This window comes from Alternaria postmessia (assembly GCF_024291825.1).
Source record: "Alternaria postmessia strain BMP 2775 chromosome Unknown scaffold_103, whole genome shotgun sequence".
Classification (NCBI taxonomy): domain Eukaryota; kingdom Fungi; phylum Ascomycota; class Dothideomycetes; order Pleosporales; family Pleosporaceae; genus Alternaria; species Alternaria postmessia.
In genome coordinates this window covers 2088-21083 of record NW_026260176.1, presented here as the reverse complement: position 1 = coordinate 21083, position 18996 = coordinate 2088, and the positions used below count along the sequence as shown (strand labels likewise).

Sequence of the window (18996 nt, the reverse complement as noted above, 5' to 3'; positions counted from 1 at the left end):
AGCAAACTATTCGGATCGCTAAGATGTTCTTCACTCGCTTCATTATTGCGGCTCTGACTGTTACGACTGCTCTCTCTCTCCATGACTTCCACGCATTGAACCCGCACGTCTTCGGAAAACGACAAGAGTACCAACCGTCCACATACACATGCGGCGCCGGGGCCACATGCGAGATAGCTTGCGGTGCTGGATCTGTCGAATGTGGTGACGCCCTTTGCATCAACCCAGACCTGGGACACGTGTGCTGTGAACCAGGTTCAGCCGATCCCTGTAAGTGTTCTTCACCAACCTTGCATCGTTTGCGTTTCTCTCTGCTCACACATTCTCTCAGGGGGCTGCCTGGATAATGATTACTGCCTCGTCGACGGCTGGTGCTGTCCCAAGGAGCAGGATCCCCAGGCGTGCGCTCTGGCCAACGGCGTCACTTTGCCCCCTGATTTCGTCGGCCCTACAACTACGGCTGCTGGCTCGAATGTGACTTCTGTTGTTGCTTCGCTGACTTCGGGAGTTGCGAGGCCAACTTCTGGAAGCACGAAGCCGACGTCGGTATCGTCTGGACTTCCTGAGTTCACTGGAGCGGCAAGTCTGAACACCGTTGCTGGTAGGAGTGGGTTTTTGTATGCTGTTTTGGTCATGGTGGGCAACGCGTTCTAGGCTGGTGGACTGCAGGCGCTGGAAATACTCCCTGGACTCGAAATGAAGTACGTAGCCTTGGTTTTCAGGCGCATGTCTTTAGTTGCCTACTTTTGCCTTGGGTAGACCAGGCAGACGAACGCCTACACGATTGTCACCCGGTGTATCTAGTTACTGTTCTGTGCTTCATTAGCTCAATAAAAACATGCTCCCGTGATGGGTGTGTATCCCATCGTGCGTTCTTCTTTGATCACAGCTTCTATTGGCTAGCCGAATTTCGCTCTTGCTTTTGCCTCAAAACGGATTCAACACAAGTGGCGAGCAGATGTGGATTAGTAGCTCGCTCGTCTCGAACCATGAAGGACTAGCACGTCTGCCTTGCTGCCACCCTACAATCAAGAGACTATGATTGATTCGTATGCTACGGGAGATAAACACATTCTTCGCTAGCTCGGCACGGTGTGACGAGTCAAATGAGGAGGCTAGGGCAGCTGCCAAGTGTCTCAAGTTCAGCTGAGGCTGTTTACTCGTATCAACGTCTTCATATCTCGTGTCTCCCATTCTAGGCTGCTTTCCACCGCGGAAATGTGATCGCTGTTGTGCAGCCGCGTCCATTGGTACCGGAAAGTTGTAGCAAACCGGATCGGTATGATATCGAAAGTATGAGATGAACCAGCAGATTAAACTAGTGATGCTACATTTTGTGTCGGTTGCCCGCTGTCAGAACGTGTTGGCTGAGCTGCATGCAGAGCAGAGTCTTTCTGAGATGCGGAGAATGCATGTTCAGGGAAAGGGGCATCGACAGCTCTGGGTTCCACTAGGATCTTCAGTTCCCATGCGTCGGGCTCTCGCTCTACCCAACATTTTCTGGCCAACAGGCTGTCATCCGTGTTTGAAACCTTCTCCTTCTCCTCTTTCTTGTCTGCCCTGTTCTGCTTCCTGTTAACCTTCTCTTGCTTCTTACTGGTTTTGTCCTGCTTCTTATCGTCCTGTTTCAGTGGCCGTCGAAGTCGACCGTCGAATCTAGGCTCCTCATGGAACTTTGCAATCACACGCGAAATGTTACTATTATGAAGCAAATTTGCAGCACCGACAAGTCCAATGGGCTCTTCTGCAAGTATACTCGGATACTTGTGGAGGTAAACGATGAGGTATATAGACTCAACAACAAGTATAACGAGGAAGGTGATCATGGCAATCGCCACAGGCTCGACAACATGTAATCGGTTCTCAGGTATGTGTAGAACGCCCCCCTGCTGGATCGGTTGTGCTAAGGTGGGGTAGAACTTGTCTAGGCAGAGCATTGTATAAACAGCGGGGTATACAGTGCTCGAAGCCTTGATCAAATTGTCCTCTGCGAATTCCAAGTCATGGTTGTCGATGTACCTAGCCACCAGTTCTGCGAGGCGATCCGGTGTGTTAACCTTGCTTCCTATGTTGATGGATTGTACCTTAGCGACGCCCTCTTCGAATTGTTGGCGTTTGATATCGGGAAGTTCTTCGATGCTCCGAGAAGATTCTGAGAAAGAAGGTGTTTCTGCCGATCGGTTCGTGGAGTCTGTCGTTCTAACCACGCCCAGTGTGCCATTGACAGTCCAGTATGACGGGATGCAGGATATTAGGGTCGGATCTTGCATTCCATCAGATGAGTCAACTGGAACAGAGAAGAGCACCAATCGTGTGCGACCAGCGACGTCAGGGCAGTCCTGCTGGGAAAACGCTCCGAGGTAATAAGAATCTTTGTTATTTCCGACAGCAATGTCTCCGGAGATCAAGCAATCGCGATCGGTAGCGGAGAAACGGCGATTTTTTATGTTTTCCGTCTCCTTGTCTGTGGTAAATGCTGCGCCACTGATGACCTGACAATCGAGGGAAAGTTGAGAGGTGGTTGCCGGTAAAGAGATGGTATAGTTCTTGAGATCTCCTACGGGTGCCACGCTTGGAAGAGGAAAGTTTCCGTCGGTTCCGGGAGGATAAGGAGCAGTATGGACCCAGGAGGCAGAAACAAGGTCAAAGAGGAGACCATAGTCGACGACGGTGATATCTGTAGTCCTATCGAGTATAGATCCTAGACTGAAAATTGCGTTGGTCGCAGGAAGCTCTTCCCCTTCGGCGAAAAGACCTCCAACCAGCGGTACCAGCCCAAGTGATACCACAAAGGAAAACAGCATGCATAGGCCAAGAAATGTATGTCCATTCTTGAGAGCCTTGGACCATGCTACGATGCTGAGTGACGTGCGATAATCAAGATATATCGACTTTCGTATCTTGGTAGGCCGATCAGATGAGGACTTGTGTAATTCGACGAACGGTGCGTCGACAACGAGAGCTCCGACGACAGCTTCACGGAAGAGGCGATAGAGCGTGAGCATAATGAACGGTAAAGTTGTCCATAGCAGGGGCTGACCACGCTCGAGTGCGCCTTGTTTGCTGAAAATTGCGGAGCCGGATCCTCGAAAGCCGACGTTCACGAAGCCTGTGTGTACCTCCGACAGAACCCAAAGAGCTGCGATAGCACAGATTAGACTCACTTCTGCGAACAAAAGAAGAGACACTACCCAGGGGCGAAGAACGATGGAACGCCATTGAACTCGCTTGGGCGGCATGATGGAAGACAACGCAGAGTGTGCGTTCGTGATATTGAGAGTAGAAGTTGTCGGGATGCAGGTTGAACGCTACCTGGAGCGGCAATTGCAGTGGACTGGCATCTTGCCTTGCTTTCCATTGTTATCTTGTCTTCTTCTTCAAGCTGGACGCACATGTAACACATTTTGGAATAGTTTGACAGTGGCTTCGGCCAGGTCCAACTCATTGGCTGCTAGGTTCTCAGCTTTTGGCCAAGGCACATGTGACATTCTCCTCTTTGGCCAAGGCTCGTGTTCGGCGGCTTTCCGGGTGAATACTGAAGTGTTGTGGATAAAGCATAGGGTACATTTGTGGATAAGCTCAGGATGTAATGGACTAACGTTCGACGGGACAGAACGAATGATTGATGTGCCAAGTGCCACGTGATCCAAGCGAGGCGCTAAAGCGATTCAGGGTCTCATCAGCTGAATATGAACGCCGACGACACGTTCTCCCGCAAAAACAAATCAAGGATACAAAAGGCCTAGACTTAGGCGATGCGAAATGGCGCTACGTTGGCGAGCGTTGGAGAAGAGGGTGAGGAGTTTGCTCGGCGACCTCAGCTGATGAAAGTAAATAAAACTAGAGAGCTATGGCTACCTGGGTACCAGTACAGCTCATCTGAGCGGACTTATCCGTCCGGATGGCAGTCCAACCCGACAATTTCGCCATGATCATAATCATTCTGGTCGATCTTTTGACCCTGACAGCGGCACAATCAGTCACCGAGTCCATGATCTTGGATCCTACTAACTGCTTGAATACCGTTGTTACAATGAGCAGCCGTACCTCGATGCTCGATAAGCAAAAGTCGTGTGCCCATATAGACAACCCGAGCTCACAGGCGGACTGTTACTGTCAGCAGAGCGTGTTGAATTATATGGCAGGGTGAGTAGTCCACACGATCCGCAGCTTGCTCGTAGGCTGACAAGATTCAGCTGCCACCAGCAAATGTGGGACTGCTTCCCCAACTCAATGATCGACGGCCTCTTCGAAGGAACCACCGGATTCTACTACAGCTGGTCTACAGTGTGTCAAGAAGTGCTTACATTCTCGCCAACAACGATGGTCGTCACAAAACCACCAGCATACGACCAAGAGGACTGTCTCAGCTATGTATTGGATTGCGACAGCTTAACAGTGGCCATGACCTCGTGCAATTCGGCGTACAATACGCCAGGCACAGATCTCAACAGCTGTCTCTGCAACGAGGACATGCTGTATTGGGGGTCGCGATGCGACATTGATGCCAACCAAAGCTGTCTGAGGAAAACCTTGGATCCAACGGCTGTTTATTCGAATCGATACTGTGGAAGAACTGCCCAGTCGGGACCAGCAAGTCGCACGTCTCCTGCTTCGAGCAGCACAGTCTCGCGTCTAGAACCAACAAGCTCATATGTTCCGCCGGCGCCCTCGTCAGTGGCAGGTGCTGGAGCTGCGGCAACATCCGGACCGACAGGTAGTGGGGTGGCTCGACAGGCAGTGGACAGAAGCTCTGCGACAGCAGCATTTGCTCTTGTTGTTGCAGTATTCTTTGCCTAGTGTGTTGAACTAGGGTTTACTCGTCTTTGGTTGCAGTTGTCACGAGAGGCAACGAGCGGGAACGCCAAGGCTTGCTTCAGAAGCTTGATTGAATTCGCTACGTACGGTTCTCACGCATTTACAAGACGTTGCGTAAGGAACAGAACAGAAATTCGCAGGTCGAAGTACATCAGTGGTGGTGGCTCGTGCGCGTAGCGCCTCGGCAGCGCTTAGCCAATCAGCAGATGCTAGGTGTCAGGCAACCAGGCGGTTACCGTGACAGCAGTAAAACATTACGGAGAGCTTCTCGATACAAATTGTAGCCCAATTTCTGCCTAAATGCTGTATGGGCATACGTAGGAGTCAGTGCAGTAACGGCAGTGGCTTTGCTGTTTTCTCAAGGCAAAGAGGAATCGGGGGTAACACAACATACGCCAGATAAGCGGGCGTTCCATGTACTAAAGTAGCTTAAAGCATCGTGCTATGCTGGCCACCAGGGCTGAATTGACCGATCAGGTGCTACTTGGCATAGCGCGCAAAACCAGGCCGCTAATACCAGTCTAGATAAGCATGGTCCTCAGACCCGACCAAGATAAAGTCAGACCACATTTAATCACTGGCTAACGGCAAGCTACACTAACACTTTGAATTTACGTTGGCACGTGAAAGCGTAGGGAAGTAAGTTTCAATGAAGGCTTCATCATGTTGGATTACTCATCTTTCGAGTCCAGAATGCGCCATCTCTGTCATGTCCGGTAAAGCATATGGCCGATGATCTGCTGTATCTCTGCCACCTCGAATTTCTTTTTAACCCCAGAAACAAGCCATCATACACTACTAGTATGAAGAGCTCATACTCAATCCCGCAATCACATGTATGGAGATGTAGAGCTGAAGTCTGAGATGCTTGCATACTTGCACAGCATGAGCAGAAGTCGCTCCCGTTGGCTTGAGAAGATCATAAGACCTACTCCCATAGGTAGGAGGGCGAGTTGGCTCGACATTGGGCTGGCTGGCAGTTTCATATCCTGCATCAGGCGTTTGGATGAGATGGCAAGATGAGTATGGAGCCAAGCGGCGGAAGGAACGATTCAAAACCTGAGGCCTTTCATCTTTTCAACCCCTTCTAGAACCATCGCGCGGTGATTCTAGCAGAGTTTCACACGACTACCTTTTGCAATTCACTTTGGATTATTCTGGGCAAATGGCCAACTTACTTGGAGGAGTCATCAACACTTTTGAGGGTGTTGTTGACGGAGTGGGGCAGGTCGCTCAAATTGTCATAGGCAGTGCCGCAAGGACAGTAGAGCATGCGGTTGGCACAGCGGTGGAGGCGGGTAAAGTCGTCTCGACTGTTCCGTTTACATTCGTCATAGACCGCATCGGGCACGAAAGCGCCATCTTCAGGACTGCGACGGGGATATTCAAAGAAGCTGACGATGAGCCCCGCAAAGGGCTGATCAACGAAGTCTTGATACGAACTCAGGGCCTAATCGCTCTGGAAACATTTCTCGAAGCTGCTCATTGCTCGCGTCTCTGGTCAATTCGATACGCGTCCGGTGGTACGGGTAGCTGGAGATGTTGCCACGTTGGCACTGGGTTTGCAGACTCCGCAACAAACAAATCAATCAAATATCGCCTGCTGTATTTGATTGTCTGGTGAAGGCTTGGCAACCGCGCCGTATTTGGTTGTTTGATTGGTGTTTTGAAGCTGTATATTTAATTAATTTGCAGATATTTGGTGTTATTGGAAGGCTCACTAGTGAAAGGAAATAACTGTAAATATGAATGCATTCTGTTTTGGATAATCGGTGATCTTATTCTCTACGAAGATATCTCTGCTATATAGGTGTCGGATCCCCTCCGGATGTTGCTCGGCCCGGTACGTACTAACAACGGTACATACCAAACTAACAACAGTACACGGCTCTATCCGTATTGATTCCCACACTGGAAGTCTTTTCTTTTCGATAGTGTATGTCGGTAGTGACTGTGTATAAAAGCATCAAACATCAGAGCCTGTTGGCCTCTGTACCCAGCCCTCGACTCGGACTGTCGACTCATTCCTGTCGACGAATCGTTCAAGGGCGCGATTTGGTGATGTCTTGGTGAAGGAGTCTGCAGGGTTGTCTTCGCCATTGATCCAACGAATCTCAGTGATCTCGCGACGCTCGTATGACTGGCGTAGCGCCATGATATCGATCATAAGGCGCTTTTCCTTTGTCGTCCCGAGCTTCACAAGACATTCGTACAGGGAGTACGAATCGGTGCAGATAACTAAGGGAATAACAGGTATTCCGAGGCGTTCTGTGATCATCCTCAAGGTGGTTGCGATGGCGATGGCGATGTCGAAGCCGTTGACCATGCCATAGATCTCGGAGGCGAGCACGCTCCGTGTAACGCGCTTACACTTCGTCGAGCTATAGTGTATTACGTTGCCGCGGATTGAGAACGTATTGTCGACGTCTGTAGACTCGTTGACGAGCATCAATACGAAGCCTAGCTGCGAACTGAGGTCCTTGTTGTTTGCAAATGATCCGTCCACAAATACCATCAGTTTGGCGTTGATGAGATCAACAGGTACATAGCGTAGACCACGGTCGATATTCTCTATCTGCTATTTGAGGCGCTTGTTGAGTGCCTTGATGTCCTCGTCCGAAGGCTGCTGCGCTTGCGCGGCTACGGACAAATCGAAAGAAGCCTACCCTAGAGGATGTCCTTAATTGTACTGCAATTAAGCTGTTTTGTTAGTAGCGATAAGAAAGCGATAAGGAACGAGGAGTAGGATTAAAGTAGTAGAATTAAGGCTAGATAGTATAGTAATAAAGCTAGGTATAGAAAATTAAAAGAAGCTATTTTGTGCAGATTTACTTTCGGATTTTAAATCTTTACTTTCTTAAACAATCCAACAGCGTCTTTGTAGCCGATTCTAGCGGTTTGTAATATTGTTTCTAGAGGGCGATTTGCCGCAAAACCTCTCTAATCTTGCTAAGAGAGGCTAGAGGCAACTTGCTCTTTAGATTTCCTACTTCTGTTAGCGTATGTATTAAGAGTCCTAATTCTGTTGCTGTCTAAGATACAGCTGCAAAGGTGCAAGCATATTTGTAACCTACTCTTACAGCCTATAGCACTAACTCTAGCTATAGCTCCTTCGCTAGCAAAGTACTTAAGTCCCCTTTATTAACTTCCTAGAGCGTTACAAAAATAAAACTTCTAGTTCTGTCTTCTTCTTATACTGTTAAAGCTTTATTTTTATATCTCTTAAGTTTAAACTTCTTCTAGTAATCTTTGTTATGGAAAGCATGCATTAGGAAATAGTAGCCCTAAATCAGGAAATGGTTGCGTCCTGTTCGGGTAATCCGACTCCTACCACAAAAGGCTAATGGCCCCCGTTATCTTCTTACATCAGACAGCTATATCTCTCTATTCCCGCCCTTTCGCACTGGATGCCATCGCCTGATCCAGCTCTGCTTGTCTCAGACAAATTTCTTTTGAGACACTATCGTCGCACATTAGTATTTACATCCACACACAGACCTAGCGCTGTGCCTAACTAGCCCTTACTATATTTGCCCCTATCTAGGTCTTTAGTCACAGCTTTTGTTCTAGTGTCAACTATCGTACTCATTGACAAAGTGGCTGTCCTTGCTCTTTCATGAGCAGTCCGATCTGACAATTTATCGCTCTCGTATATGACATACTCCCATGAAATCTGTCTCTCTTCCAACCTGTACGGGATCGGGATTTGAAACTGCTCACAATTCGAAGCCTCGAAGCACGCCTTACGGCTGTCTAAGCTTGAATAGACCATCAGGCTAGCGCGTTTTGTGCTCACATCACAGCCTGCCCCTGCTGTCGGATTGACTGGACTGATTAAGCATGACTTTCATGCAGAACTCTGCGTGCGGGTAGGTGCATGGAACTTGGCTTTTACAGACACTAAACCAAAAGCTAATAGTTAATACTACTTTTAGCTGGCTCCGCCCGAGGAAGTGGCCAGTCGAAGCACAACAATAACATCGATCGGGCTATGAGTGGCCAACATCACTCATAGCCTAGGGAGACGACAACATGGAACACGGCAGACTGAGTCCGAGAAATGAACTGTTAGCCTCATTTCATGCAAGCAACTATATTTCGCGAGCCGATAGGCTAGTTATTAAGAGACACCTTCTCAACAAACCGCCCCCTCAAGGTTCCTAATCCTAGCGCAGCTGGAATACTAATAATCCTTACTCTATACTGGCTGTAAGAAGGCTCAATAATTGGCTAGTTTGAACGCAAGGAAGCATCAGCATCAGTGCAGCCGGGCTCTATAGCCTCTTCGAGCTAATTTATCTGTAGCTCACATTATGCTACAATTTAAGCCACGATACCTGGCTTCACTCAGCTCTATTGATTCAGGGGTATTATTCATGCAGAGCATGTGCGTTCATAGAACAGCCGTCTTGGCCTTGGTATTAAGAGGGAAAAGAAGTTGTTGACAGGAGCACTAGTCTTTCTCGTTCAACTTGTAAGAAGATAGTCAAGGCTTCTGCAGAATGTTTTCTATACCTAGCCGTGCATCTGACGATGGCTTCCGCGCCTTCATCCCATCATCAATCCGCCCTCGAAAAGTAAACACTACAAAGCGGAAACAGAAGAATAAAGCAGCGGAGAACAAGCTAGGCGACAAGGGGCCATCCGTAAACTGTACAGAAAACAAGGTTGCCGATATCCTCCAACAAAAGATTACTCTATTGCCTGCACCCGTTTCGATTGCGACAGCAGGTGCCACAGTTACTCTCAATGATCAAGGTACTGTATACTGATGCATATTCTAATATGTTGATTCTTAACTGACTTGAACTTACTGATGTAGGCATTTATCTCGACGTCGCTGCTCTCTATCGAAAGACAGATGGATGCGAAGCCAAGGATGATGTCGCTATTGTAGAAGGAGAGCAAAATATCGCGAATACCTTAAGAACAAATTCAGCGACAGAGTTGTGTCCAGTTAACAGTACTTTAGGTGGGTCTGTTAGGATAAGACTAGATTTCGTACTAATCTCAACAGCACATTGCATGCTCACTGTGGAAGATGTTGCGACCACTGGTGATTACAATTCGTCATTCGCCAACCACGATTTCGGAAGGCAACAACCTTACTCAGAGACTCAACGGAGTTCGTTTAGCGAAGGAGATCAATTGCGGTTGATACTTGAGGAGCAGGAAAACATTGGAACATCCGCCTCCCATATGAACAGTACACATAGCCGTAGTAAGTACCAGTCGAGAAGTACATCCTGAAACTTCTGACCTCAGATACAGCGATTGACGTGCCAAGCCCTGGAAGTTTTGATGGCGCAGCGACCGGAAAACCATCAGAACCAGGCGAGCAATTGCCCTCCTCCCCTGATATATTGATTCATGACGCAAAGGACCTAGATTGCGGATCGCAATTGAATCGGAACCATGGTCCTTTGGAAGCCTGTACGGCCTCAGACACAGCCGAACTGACAGCTGCATCGACCGCAGACGCGCACCTACCGGGTTCCGGATTTGACTGCGACAGAGAACCTAAAGGCTCCCCCGAAACCTCGGCTTTTGGCGTATGTAGCCCTGCTGAGAACGTATCAGAGTCAGCGGTTAGACAAGAGCGGCTTCATTCGATCGACGGATCAGATTCACATTCGGAAGCAGCAGACCAGCGTGTTGCTTTCAAGTTGACCGACACAAGAGATGAAGGCGGACGGAGTAACCTTGATCTGAATCAAATCATGAGAGAATTAGGAGAGTTAGGTGGAGACGAAAGACATCGATTCCGAGTTGAAATCACGGAACACCAAGAATGGAATGGTGAGAAGCGCTATGGCTTCAAAAAGCAGGGATGTCCTAAAGACGAGACGAGGTGGGATGGTGAGAGCTACTTCGATAAATGTCCAGAAGTCATCGAAGAGTACTGGGATCGTGTGAGGAGCCAACATTCGACCATCAACGCCACTGAAGGAGAAGTCTGCCGGAGCCCATTAAGCAGCCGCATCTTATGTGAGATCAAGCTCGCTAATGATTCCGAGGAAGAGCCAACAGCGCTTAGTGAAGACGAAGAAGACGAAAAAGACGAATACTAGGTTGAGCGAATAGTGAAACACAGGGAGCGTAATGGTCAACGCTAATTTAAAGTTAAATAGAAAGGATACCCTGAAGAAGAAATAACGTGGGAGCCTAAGAAACACTTCTATAAATGTCCAGAAGTCATCGAAGAGTACTGGGATCGTGTGAGGAGCCAACATTCGATCATCAACGCCACTGAAGGAGAAGTCTGCCGGAGCCTATCAAGCAGCCGGATTCCAGATGACCGGGCTTCTGTATTACATCCTATGATCGAGATGCCGGTTAAGGCTGCGTCCACATGTAAGGTACACAAAAGAAAGCTATCTTAAGATGTCGAGAACTTGTCGTGTGGAGACAGAGAGTATTTGAATGATTCTTTAGATGCTGGGGTACGGACTAAGGTGAGAAGATGTAAGGGAGGGAGGCGAAGAACTACTGGCAAACGGCGGTGCATAAAATGCAGAAAGACAGGACACAACAAGGCCACCTGTCCTGATGGTGCAGTCGAAACTAGCCATTGAGTCCGTCGTGTGTACTGGGTCACACTGTCGTACTGCGTCAGCCCTGCACTGCTCGAGCCTTTCTTAAGAATTAGGTTGGGGTTGCAATCGTCATTGGAACTATTTGTGAATATCTAGCCTTCGTGTTATCCTGTTGCAGCTGGAGATGTAGTGTATTGAATAACGAATTGTTTATCCGTCCTGCAGTCGTTACTTCCTTGCAAGTACTATATCGAAGTACATCGGCGACTAATGTTGCACCTTCTTGCACGTACAAGACACTGGCATGTTATGTACAAATATGAGATAATAGATGTCAGCATCTGGGCCTGGTCGAGCACATGTACGGCCTAGCGGGAGAATTGTTTTAGATAGATGCGCTATGGCTCTTAATCTCTCGCTCTCGAGCTATATTTGCGGGCATTACCTCCGCTAGAAGGTCTAGATCTGTGATGATCGCGTCTACAAACATGGTTCGGATATGTGAGGATTTCTATGTGTGGGTTTTGTGTCGATGTCTTTATGTATCTTCTGGCTGTGAATCTAGACAGTTCTCACAGTGTCCTAGTACTGTTTTGGTTCAGTCTTTGCATGAGACACGTGTTCAGAGTCTTTAAAGATACTCTCCGTCACACATCCATGACGCTTGATTAAATCGCTCCTATGCTCGTATATGTCTTTCCATGCAACTAGGGCATCGCTCTTCAAGTAGAGATAGCATCTAGGAATCGTGACAGCAAACAGGCTTGGGTCGAGAAGCTGTTTCCTTGAACGCGAGACAGGGTTGTTCTCATACCCTATGAAGACGTGATACGCGGCCCATGCTAGTCCCAACACAACGACCGCGATTGCTGTGGCGAATTGCTCCAGGAAGGGTATCGGAGGGAACGATTTTGCCAGGGCAGAGCAAAGCCGAAGGAAACGTGGATGGCCAGGGGTGCTGTCTAGGCACATCACTGAAACAGGAAGTTGCGTGCTGGTGACGGCATGATATGCTATTGCAAGCTTGCAGGCTTTGTTGGCACCTCCTTCTGAGAAGATGTGAAGCAAGGTACTACGTTTTTGTATTTGTGGACATTCATATAGGTGTGTTATGTACTTAATTGCTAGTTAAAGGCGCTTTTGCTTGTAGGTAGAACTTCTCTAGACAATGTCCTTTGCTGACGTGGTGATGATGAGAACGCGGGACGTTAGGAATATGCTTGCATATGCCGAGATATATTTGGAGATATGTTGGCCATAGGCGCCAGTCCACGTCATGAGTATGATGAGGCCTGGAGCTGAGTTTTCTGACGCATCCGAGGAAGAAGGATGAATGCTTTCCTAGATCGTCGGGGCGACAGAACAACAACCTAATATTTAATCGTGTGGCTGTCCTACTGTTGTCCTAGAGGTTTCTGGTGGGACTCTGGAACGCATGTCGAATTGGAATGATGGTAGCATGTTACGGTGTTGCTGAAAGTACTCTTGAGCAGGTCAGCTTGTGCAATTGGAACGAAAGGTCTTGATTATTTATCTCTAAATCCTTGCATAGCCCGGGCTGATATTGAAACCTGAACTACTACCACATGGTATAACCCAAGTGGTGCATGTGATTACTAGAGCACGCATCCCTGGTAGTAGCGTCACTAGTGCTTACAGCAAAGCAATCTGTGTTGGTAAATCTTGACTAGAAAGTGAAAAGGCTTCAGCATCAAGTTTCACTTATGAACAAGTTGCAGCACGAAAGGAAATATGCACCACATCGGGTGAACCAGTAAGCCTGCTATCGGCTGCAGTTGCAGCACAGTAGCCTAGAGAGCCGCTGCATGAAACCCTCTGTTCCAGGTTCCTGTCCCCGTCGTAGTCGGTGAGCGTTTATACTCTGTGACGAATGAGCGCAGTGTTGGGTCTGGTCCAGATTCAGTTGGCTCTGCTGAAACTGAGCCTGGCACGACGCTGTTTGGTCCCGCTCTCTTACGGGTACAAATCGCGTTGTTGTAGGATCTGAAAGTGGATCGAACCGGTGATTCTGCTTGGCGGGAAGACGCACCTGCTCATGAAGGGCGACTGCGGTGGGGGTGTCGTGGTGGACGTATGGTAGGTGTGCCTGTGGGAGAGCCATGGACTTGACACTAATCATTTCCTGGCCTCTTCTATCGTTCAAATCCACCTAGTCGTATTCATTGTCTTCAAGTTTGCCAGCGTTTCTCAGTGCTTTGGTGAGTAGTCCGCGCAGGTAGTCGTAGTCAGGTGCATCTTCAAAGCCTAGGCTGCGGACGTAGCTGAGGTATTTGGTGAACTCTTCTATTCTTGTCAGCTATGTTCAGTAGAAACGCAGGTAATGAAACCTACTAGGAAGGCCGTCACAAATGTATTCGACGGGCATTCTTTACTTCATTTCCCCGATCTTCACATACTTCTGCTCGTTGGTAGTAGCTTTGAGGCCTTGCCATGGAAGACTACCTAGGAGGAAGTATATGAGAACATGACCTAGAGCCTCCAGATCATCTCTACGAGACTGCTCGCGTCTAAGATGTGCATTCGTACTTATGTAACGAGCTGTACCAGTGTAAGACTTGCGCTCCCTGTACGGAATGTGTTGCTTCGTTATAGGGTCGCGGTACAGCTTTGCTATGCCGAAGTCAACAACATAGATCGAATTTGCGCTTGCAGATCCCTGCCGGCTAACGAGAAAGTTCTCTGGCTTAATGTCGCGGTGGATGATGTTGTTCTCGTGAATTTCCTGTACTCTCGACAACTATCGATACATTAGACTAGGAATGTAGTGGGACCGATATATATACACACCATTTGTTTGCCAACCATGACCACAGTTTTGACTGTGAAAGTCCTTTTGCAGTGGCTGAACAGATCCTCTAAGCTAGGCCCAAGCAAGTCGATAATCAGGATGTTGTGCATGCCTTCCTGGCCGAAGTAATACATATTGGGAATCCCCGCTACATCATATCAGTTCAATTCCTAGGATGCTTGAATAGCTACCTGATAGGTGACAACCAGGACATGGGAATACCACCATCGCACACAGTACAGAACATCCTCATTGTACGTTATGATTCGCACGTATAGATGTATGCCAATGTAATCTCCCACACAAAGGCAGTGCTTTGATTCTCTCAAACAAGCGATGTGGGAATGATTAATAGCAAAGACGAAAGAGCTTACCACAGCCTATGAGGGCCTTGTACATGCGATACTTGTTGCGCAGCTGGGCAGCTTTACTCTTGTGCAGCTCGAACTTAATAGCAACCTGCTGATGGTTGAGCAGGTTGATCCCTTCGAAAACAATGCCAAAGGAACCCTCGCCAATCTGCTTGCCGATACCGTAATGTTTGCCGACGATATCAGTGTAGGTACTCGTGTTCACCATCGCGACTAAGATGGGAGGTTTTCGGTAAAATAGCTGAAGGTCAGATGAGAAATGTAGGTAGATTGCGAGGCGCTGATCGATCGAGGTCCAAAGGCGTCTCTGGTTGTCGCTTGAATCCCATAAGCCAGCTAATACCCTCTAGCATCGGCTTGAGCGGGTCTATGCGATTTAGTATTAGATGAAGGAAAATTCTCAGCGAGCGGCGGAGCGAAATATCTAAAGAACGCTGTGTTGCGAATACAAGTAATAACTAGAGCATGACTAACCTGCGTATGAAAGACCTAGGATTTAAAATGAGAGCAGAACAAACGTGGCTATGCGACCCACAACATAGATCAGAGCATAGGTTAAACGGCCCCACCATCTCTCATTTGCGTAGGACACCATTGCTTAGAGATAAATATAGTGTTTTCGATGCACGTGGAATCATCCGTAATGCTCTACATTACATACATCAGCACGCTTTCGGGGCTTATGAGCGTGCCAGGAACATCAGTGTAAAGCTGTTCTCTCCATGTTTGATGTGCTACCCTGCTAGGAGTGTAGAAACTAAGTCTAGCATTCTAAGCAAGTCCAAAGAATCTAGAATTGAGTGACTGCTCTAAATATTGGTACTGTGCAGACCAAAAATGTATACCCTGTTAGCTCGCCACACTACAGCTTCGTTTGTGTCAGGGGTGAGATCGCTGAGCCTGGAGTTTGCAGTGTAGTCACAGATAATCGTTTCTCGATAGCGATTCGTCTAAGTAAGACGACACGGTTACCTTATTTCTACAGCTAACCTACGCACTATGTCCTATTGTACCTATCAAAACCTAACAGTTTGCAGGACCCATTCGATAGCGGTGCACTTGAGCGAGCTAGAAGAGACTGGAACGACATCGATAGCAACAGAAGCGCTGACGTGACATCAGTGCGATCCACGGTGACTGTATCTGATCATCGTCGATGCAATGATGTGAGACACAGATGGACTGGAGGCGCATTTGCAGGTCTGCAGAAAGATCGGGATAAACCCTCGGCGTCGATGCAACTAGTACAGTCTTATCGATAGGGAAGGGACGCCCTCCGTCAAATGCACCTAAAGTCGGAACAGTTTCTCCTAAACGCGCGCCTTAGCGCGCGTGCACCAGTCTGCCTCTATAATAATGGGCTTAGCCATCCGCTATCGACAGCGGACAGTGGCCCCACCTCTTCAGTTTATGCAAAGACCTATTACAATCTGTTGAGACCGTTAAGTCCAGTCGGCGCGCGTTTGCCATGCCATCGCTGAAACTCGCATCCAACGTTATGCACTAAGGATACCACTTGTGGTGCAGGGCGACGAATCTGGTCTTACTTGCGAGCAGACCCAGCATCCTAAGTGGTTTGTGGTTTGGCGCCTGTCCCAGCATCTCGTCGTCTTCGACCAGGACGCATAAGGGTCTAGATAAGATCTAGGTCGGGCAGCGCGGACTCGGTTTGTGCAAGTCGGGCACGCGCGATAGAAATAGCGGCGGCAATGTACTACGGCCGTCTGCACCAAATGCGATAACTATAACGCAGCAACGCGACTTCTTCCTTAACTAGCTAGAAGCACTTTCCCACTCGCAAGATACTATATGCTCACAACTTGCTGTCTATACTACTAACTTGCCCTGTTCCGCGTTGCCGCTAGCACATACTATCCTTATCTCTTAACACGCGCACTAGGAACTGCGTTATATCTAGGCCTGCACATAGTTAGAATGACAGATGCTATAAGTGGAGAACACTGCATAGTGAGTAACTAATAAATCTTTGTATTCTCTAGTTAGAGAAGGACGACAAGAAATAACTAGAAGTAAAACAGATCTTAGAATAGATCCTTCTTGTCGTTGTTTATGCAGCCGTCGCTGTGCGTATCTACAGTCGTCTATCTCGTCTCCGCAAGAGGCTGAACCTAGCTAACTGTTTGTTAATTGTCTCTGCGGCTAATGCCCTAGCTCTAGTTATCTGCGACACACTTATATACTAAACGGGCGCGTTAGATAGACATGTGAGATCCTAGAAATTGTCTAAGGTGAGTTTTCGTCCTAATGCTCCTCGTCTAGAGATTTATATTGCTGTTACGAACCAGACTAAGTCTAAGATCAGGCTGCTTACAAGCACAGATACTGTTTGCTTTAAATTATTTCTACGATTTTGGCATGGGCTTCCTAAAGGCTAGCATGCTCGCCTTTTACTGGAACTTCTTTGCTCGCGAAGATCGCTGAGCTATACGCAATTTGCTATCCGCTATCGGTCTCTTTGTTACTGCTTGCTACTTAGCTATACTTTTTAGCAACACGTTCTACTGTAGTAAGAATGTGTTGGTACAGTAGTCCTAGGCAGACGATGCATGCTCTGTGTTTTATGCCCAGACGCCTTTCCTCTTTAATTTTGCACTCAGCCTAGCGTGCTATGTTGTTATCTATGCATAGCTGTTGCTCCCGCTATCGCAGCACGCACTTCGAGAGTCTACTAGACTTCTCGTGATCTTCGTCTTGGGTGCTCTCGCGATAGCCTCTAGTGTCTTTCGCTTCCTATGCCTAATAATAGGCGCTCGCAAAGAAAACCTAATTTGTAAGCCTTCCCTTAGAGGAAGAAGCGGGGTCAAATTAACTAATTGGTCTGCATAGATATCTTTAGCATGCTCGAGATGACTCTGTTAATCGTTGTTGTTTCTGCTTTTAGACTGCAGGCCAACTAGTTGCTGTAGGAAAGCGAGCCTGTACCTTAGCTAGATAGATACGACAGCGGGAAGGTAGTGTATGTAATTAGGATCTGCGTTGTGAAACATACTCGAATTAGTCTGTAGTTTTATACTGTTTTACTTGCTCTTAGCACTAGTGACAGCGATTGTGATGTTAAAGAACATGGCGCAGCTAATAATAGATAGATAGCGTAGCCGTGCTACAAAGGCATAATTAGGATCTTAGTCGATTGTGTGCTAGGGTCGTGTGCAACTTAACGATTAAAGCCGAGTAGGTAGCTCGTAAGATGACTTTGTGCTGACGAGAAGCTATAGGCGAGAACTAGAACCTGATCCTAGTTATCGCTGCAAGTGGACGTGCGGTTCTCTTACTCTTGCATGGGTATTGACATGACCGAACATCTCACGCAGCTGCCCACTGCGGATACTGAAGAAGTGAGGCTTCCGAAGCTGGTCGCGCAGGATGAGTGAGAGATCGTTCTTGGCTGAGCGGAGTCTGCGCAGCGTAGGCAGGATGTATAGAGTCGTGCTCTCGCTAGCAGAGGCTCGCCGTATGTGGGCGACCGTCGCCTGAAAGCCACTAGAGGAGTACAGAACATGATTTAGGTCAAGTGCATGCAAACGCTGTTCGTGTTTTCAAGGACCCTGATCTAAGACAACGTAGTTCGAAAGCAGTTACAGTCGGAGTGAGCTAGCCTTACGCACGAGCAGAAACTATTACAAACTAACAGAGAGTCGTGCAGATGAAGCCCACCCGCAGGCCTCTAGCAGTAAGTCTCTACAATCTCTCAGCAATCTACGGCGAGTTCGCATCGAGTCGCTCGTCCACTTTCTCGACGTACGTGAGCGCGTCATCACACTCCCCTCCTCCTGTAGGCCCGATGTGGCTACAGTGAACTTCAGGCCGATACTTGACCATGAGCTCGTGTACACTACGGCACATGAGCGTGTTCGTGCCTAGCTCAAAGCTCTGTCCCACCCGTATTCCTTTCGTTAGAAAACTATAGCAATCCTCCCAGGAGTCGTATTATGCGTTCTTGCCGCTGCAGTGTCTTGCATGCGAGTTGCATATTAATGTTGCGATCTTGTCTACTGTCTTGGCGCTAGCCTCCTTAAAAGACCCGCCTAAGCTTAGGATGAGAGTCTAGAAGAGGTTGCTGAACCACTTGAACACAACGTCATATTGCGTCATTTCGCGAGCCGAGTTCTAAGTCATCTATGTGTTAATCACTACTAGAAGGGAAATATTGTTAAACGCTGGGAAAGTAAAATTGACGCGCGTAGTTGCCGAAGCAATATTCTAGACCGCCGCAAACTAAATCACTTCGTATTCCATTAGATTGCCGATGATAGACAGGGAATCTGAGGGCATAAAAAGCCCGAAGATGTACTCGGTATTGAGCTCGCGGCCTGCGAAGGTGCGCGTGTCGGAGACGCGCCCTAGAATCTTCAAGTGATCAATACAAGCGTCTTAGTGCGAGAGTGATAGGCTTACGTCTTTAGAGAATATAGTCGAGTTAATCGATTCCGCTTCTTTCACA

At 48.0% G+C, this 18996-nt stretch overlaps 5 protein-coding genes across 5 annotated transcripts; 3 read left to right on the top strand and 2 right to left on the bottom strand.

Moving 5' to 3' along the window:
* Window positions 1–23: 23 nt before the first annotated feature.
* Window positions 24–654, top strand: J4E82_009852 (uncharacterized protein; the record flags this gene model as incomplete). The annotated part of the gene is made up of 2 exons (XM_051736073.1): window positions 24–270; window positions 332–654. 2 exons carry the CDS (start codon window positions 24–26, stop codon window positions 652–654), a joined length of 570 nt encoding a protein of 189 aa, XP_051584147.1.
* Window positions 655–1313: 659 nt separating this feature from the next.
* Window positions 1314–3005, bottom strand: J4E82_009851 (uncharacterized protein; the record flags this gene model as incomplete). Its single annotated transcript, XM_051736072.1, has 1 exon — window positions 1314–3005. One exon carries the CDS (start codon window positions 3003–3005, stop codon window positions 1314–1316), a length of 1692 nt encoding a protein of 563 aa, XP_051584146.1.
* Window positions 3006–3928: 923 nt separating this feature from the next.
* On the top strand, window positions 3929–4800 carry J4E82_009850 (uncharacterized protein; the record flags this gene model as incomplete). The annotated part of the gene is made up of 2 exons (XM_051736071.1): window positions 3929–4146; window positions 4197–4800. The coding sequence occupies 2 exons, from the start codon at window positions 3929–3931 to the stop codon at window positions 4798–4800; spliced, it is 822 nt and encodes a 273-aa protein (XP_051584145.1).
* Window positions 4801–9320: 4520 nt separating this feature from the next.
* On the top strand, window positions 9321–10889 carry J4E82_009849 (uncharacterized protein; the record flags this gene model as incomplete). Its single annotated transcript, XM_051736070.1, has 2 exons — window positions 9321–9576; window positions 10045–10889. The coding sequence occupies 2 exons, from the start codon at window positions 9321–9323 to the stop codon at window positions 10887–10889; spliced, it is 1101 nt and encodes a 366-aa protein (XP_051584144.1).
* Window positions 10890–13524: 2635 nt separating this feature from the next.
* On the bottom strand, window positions 13525–14742 carry CKI1_2 (bifunctional choline kinase/ethanolamine kinase cki1; the record flags this gene model as incomplete). The annotated part of the gene is made up of 4 exons (XM_051736069.1): window positions 13525–13663; window positions 13772–14112; window positions 14163–14311; window positions 14538–14742. The coding sequence occupies 4 exons, from the start codon at window positions 14740–14742 to the stop codon at window positions 13525–13527; spliced, it is 834 nt and encodes a 277-aa protein (XP_051584143.1).
* Between the last annotated feature and the right edge of the window lie 4254 nt (window positions 14743–18996).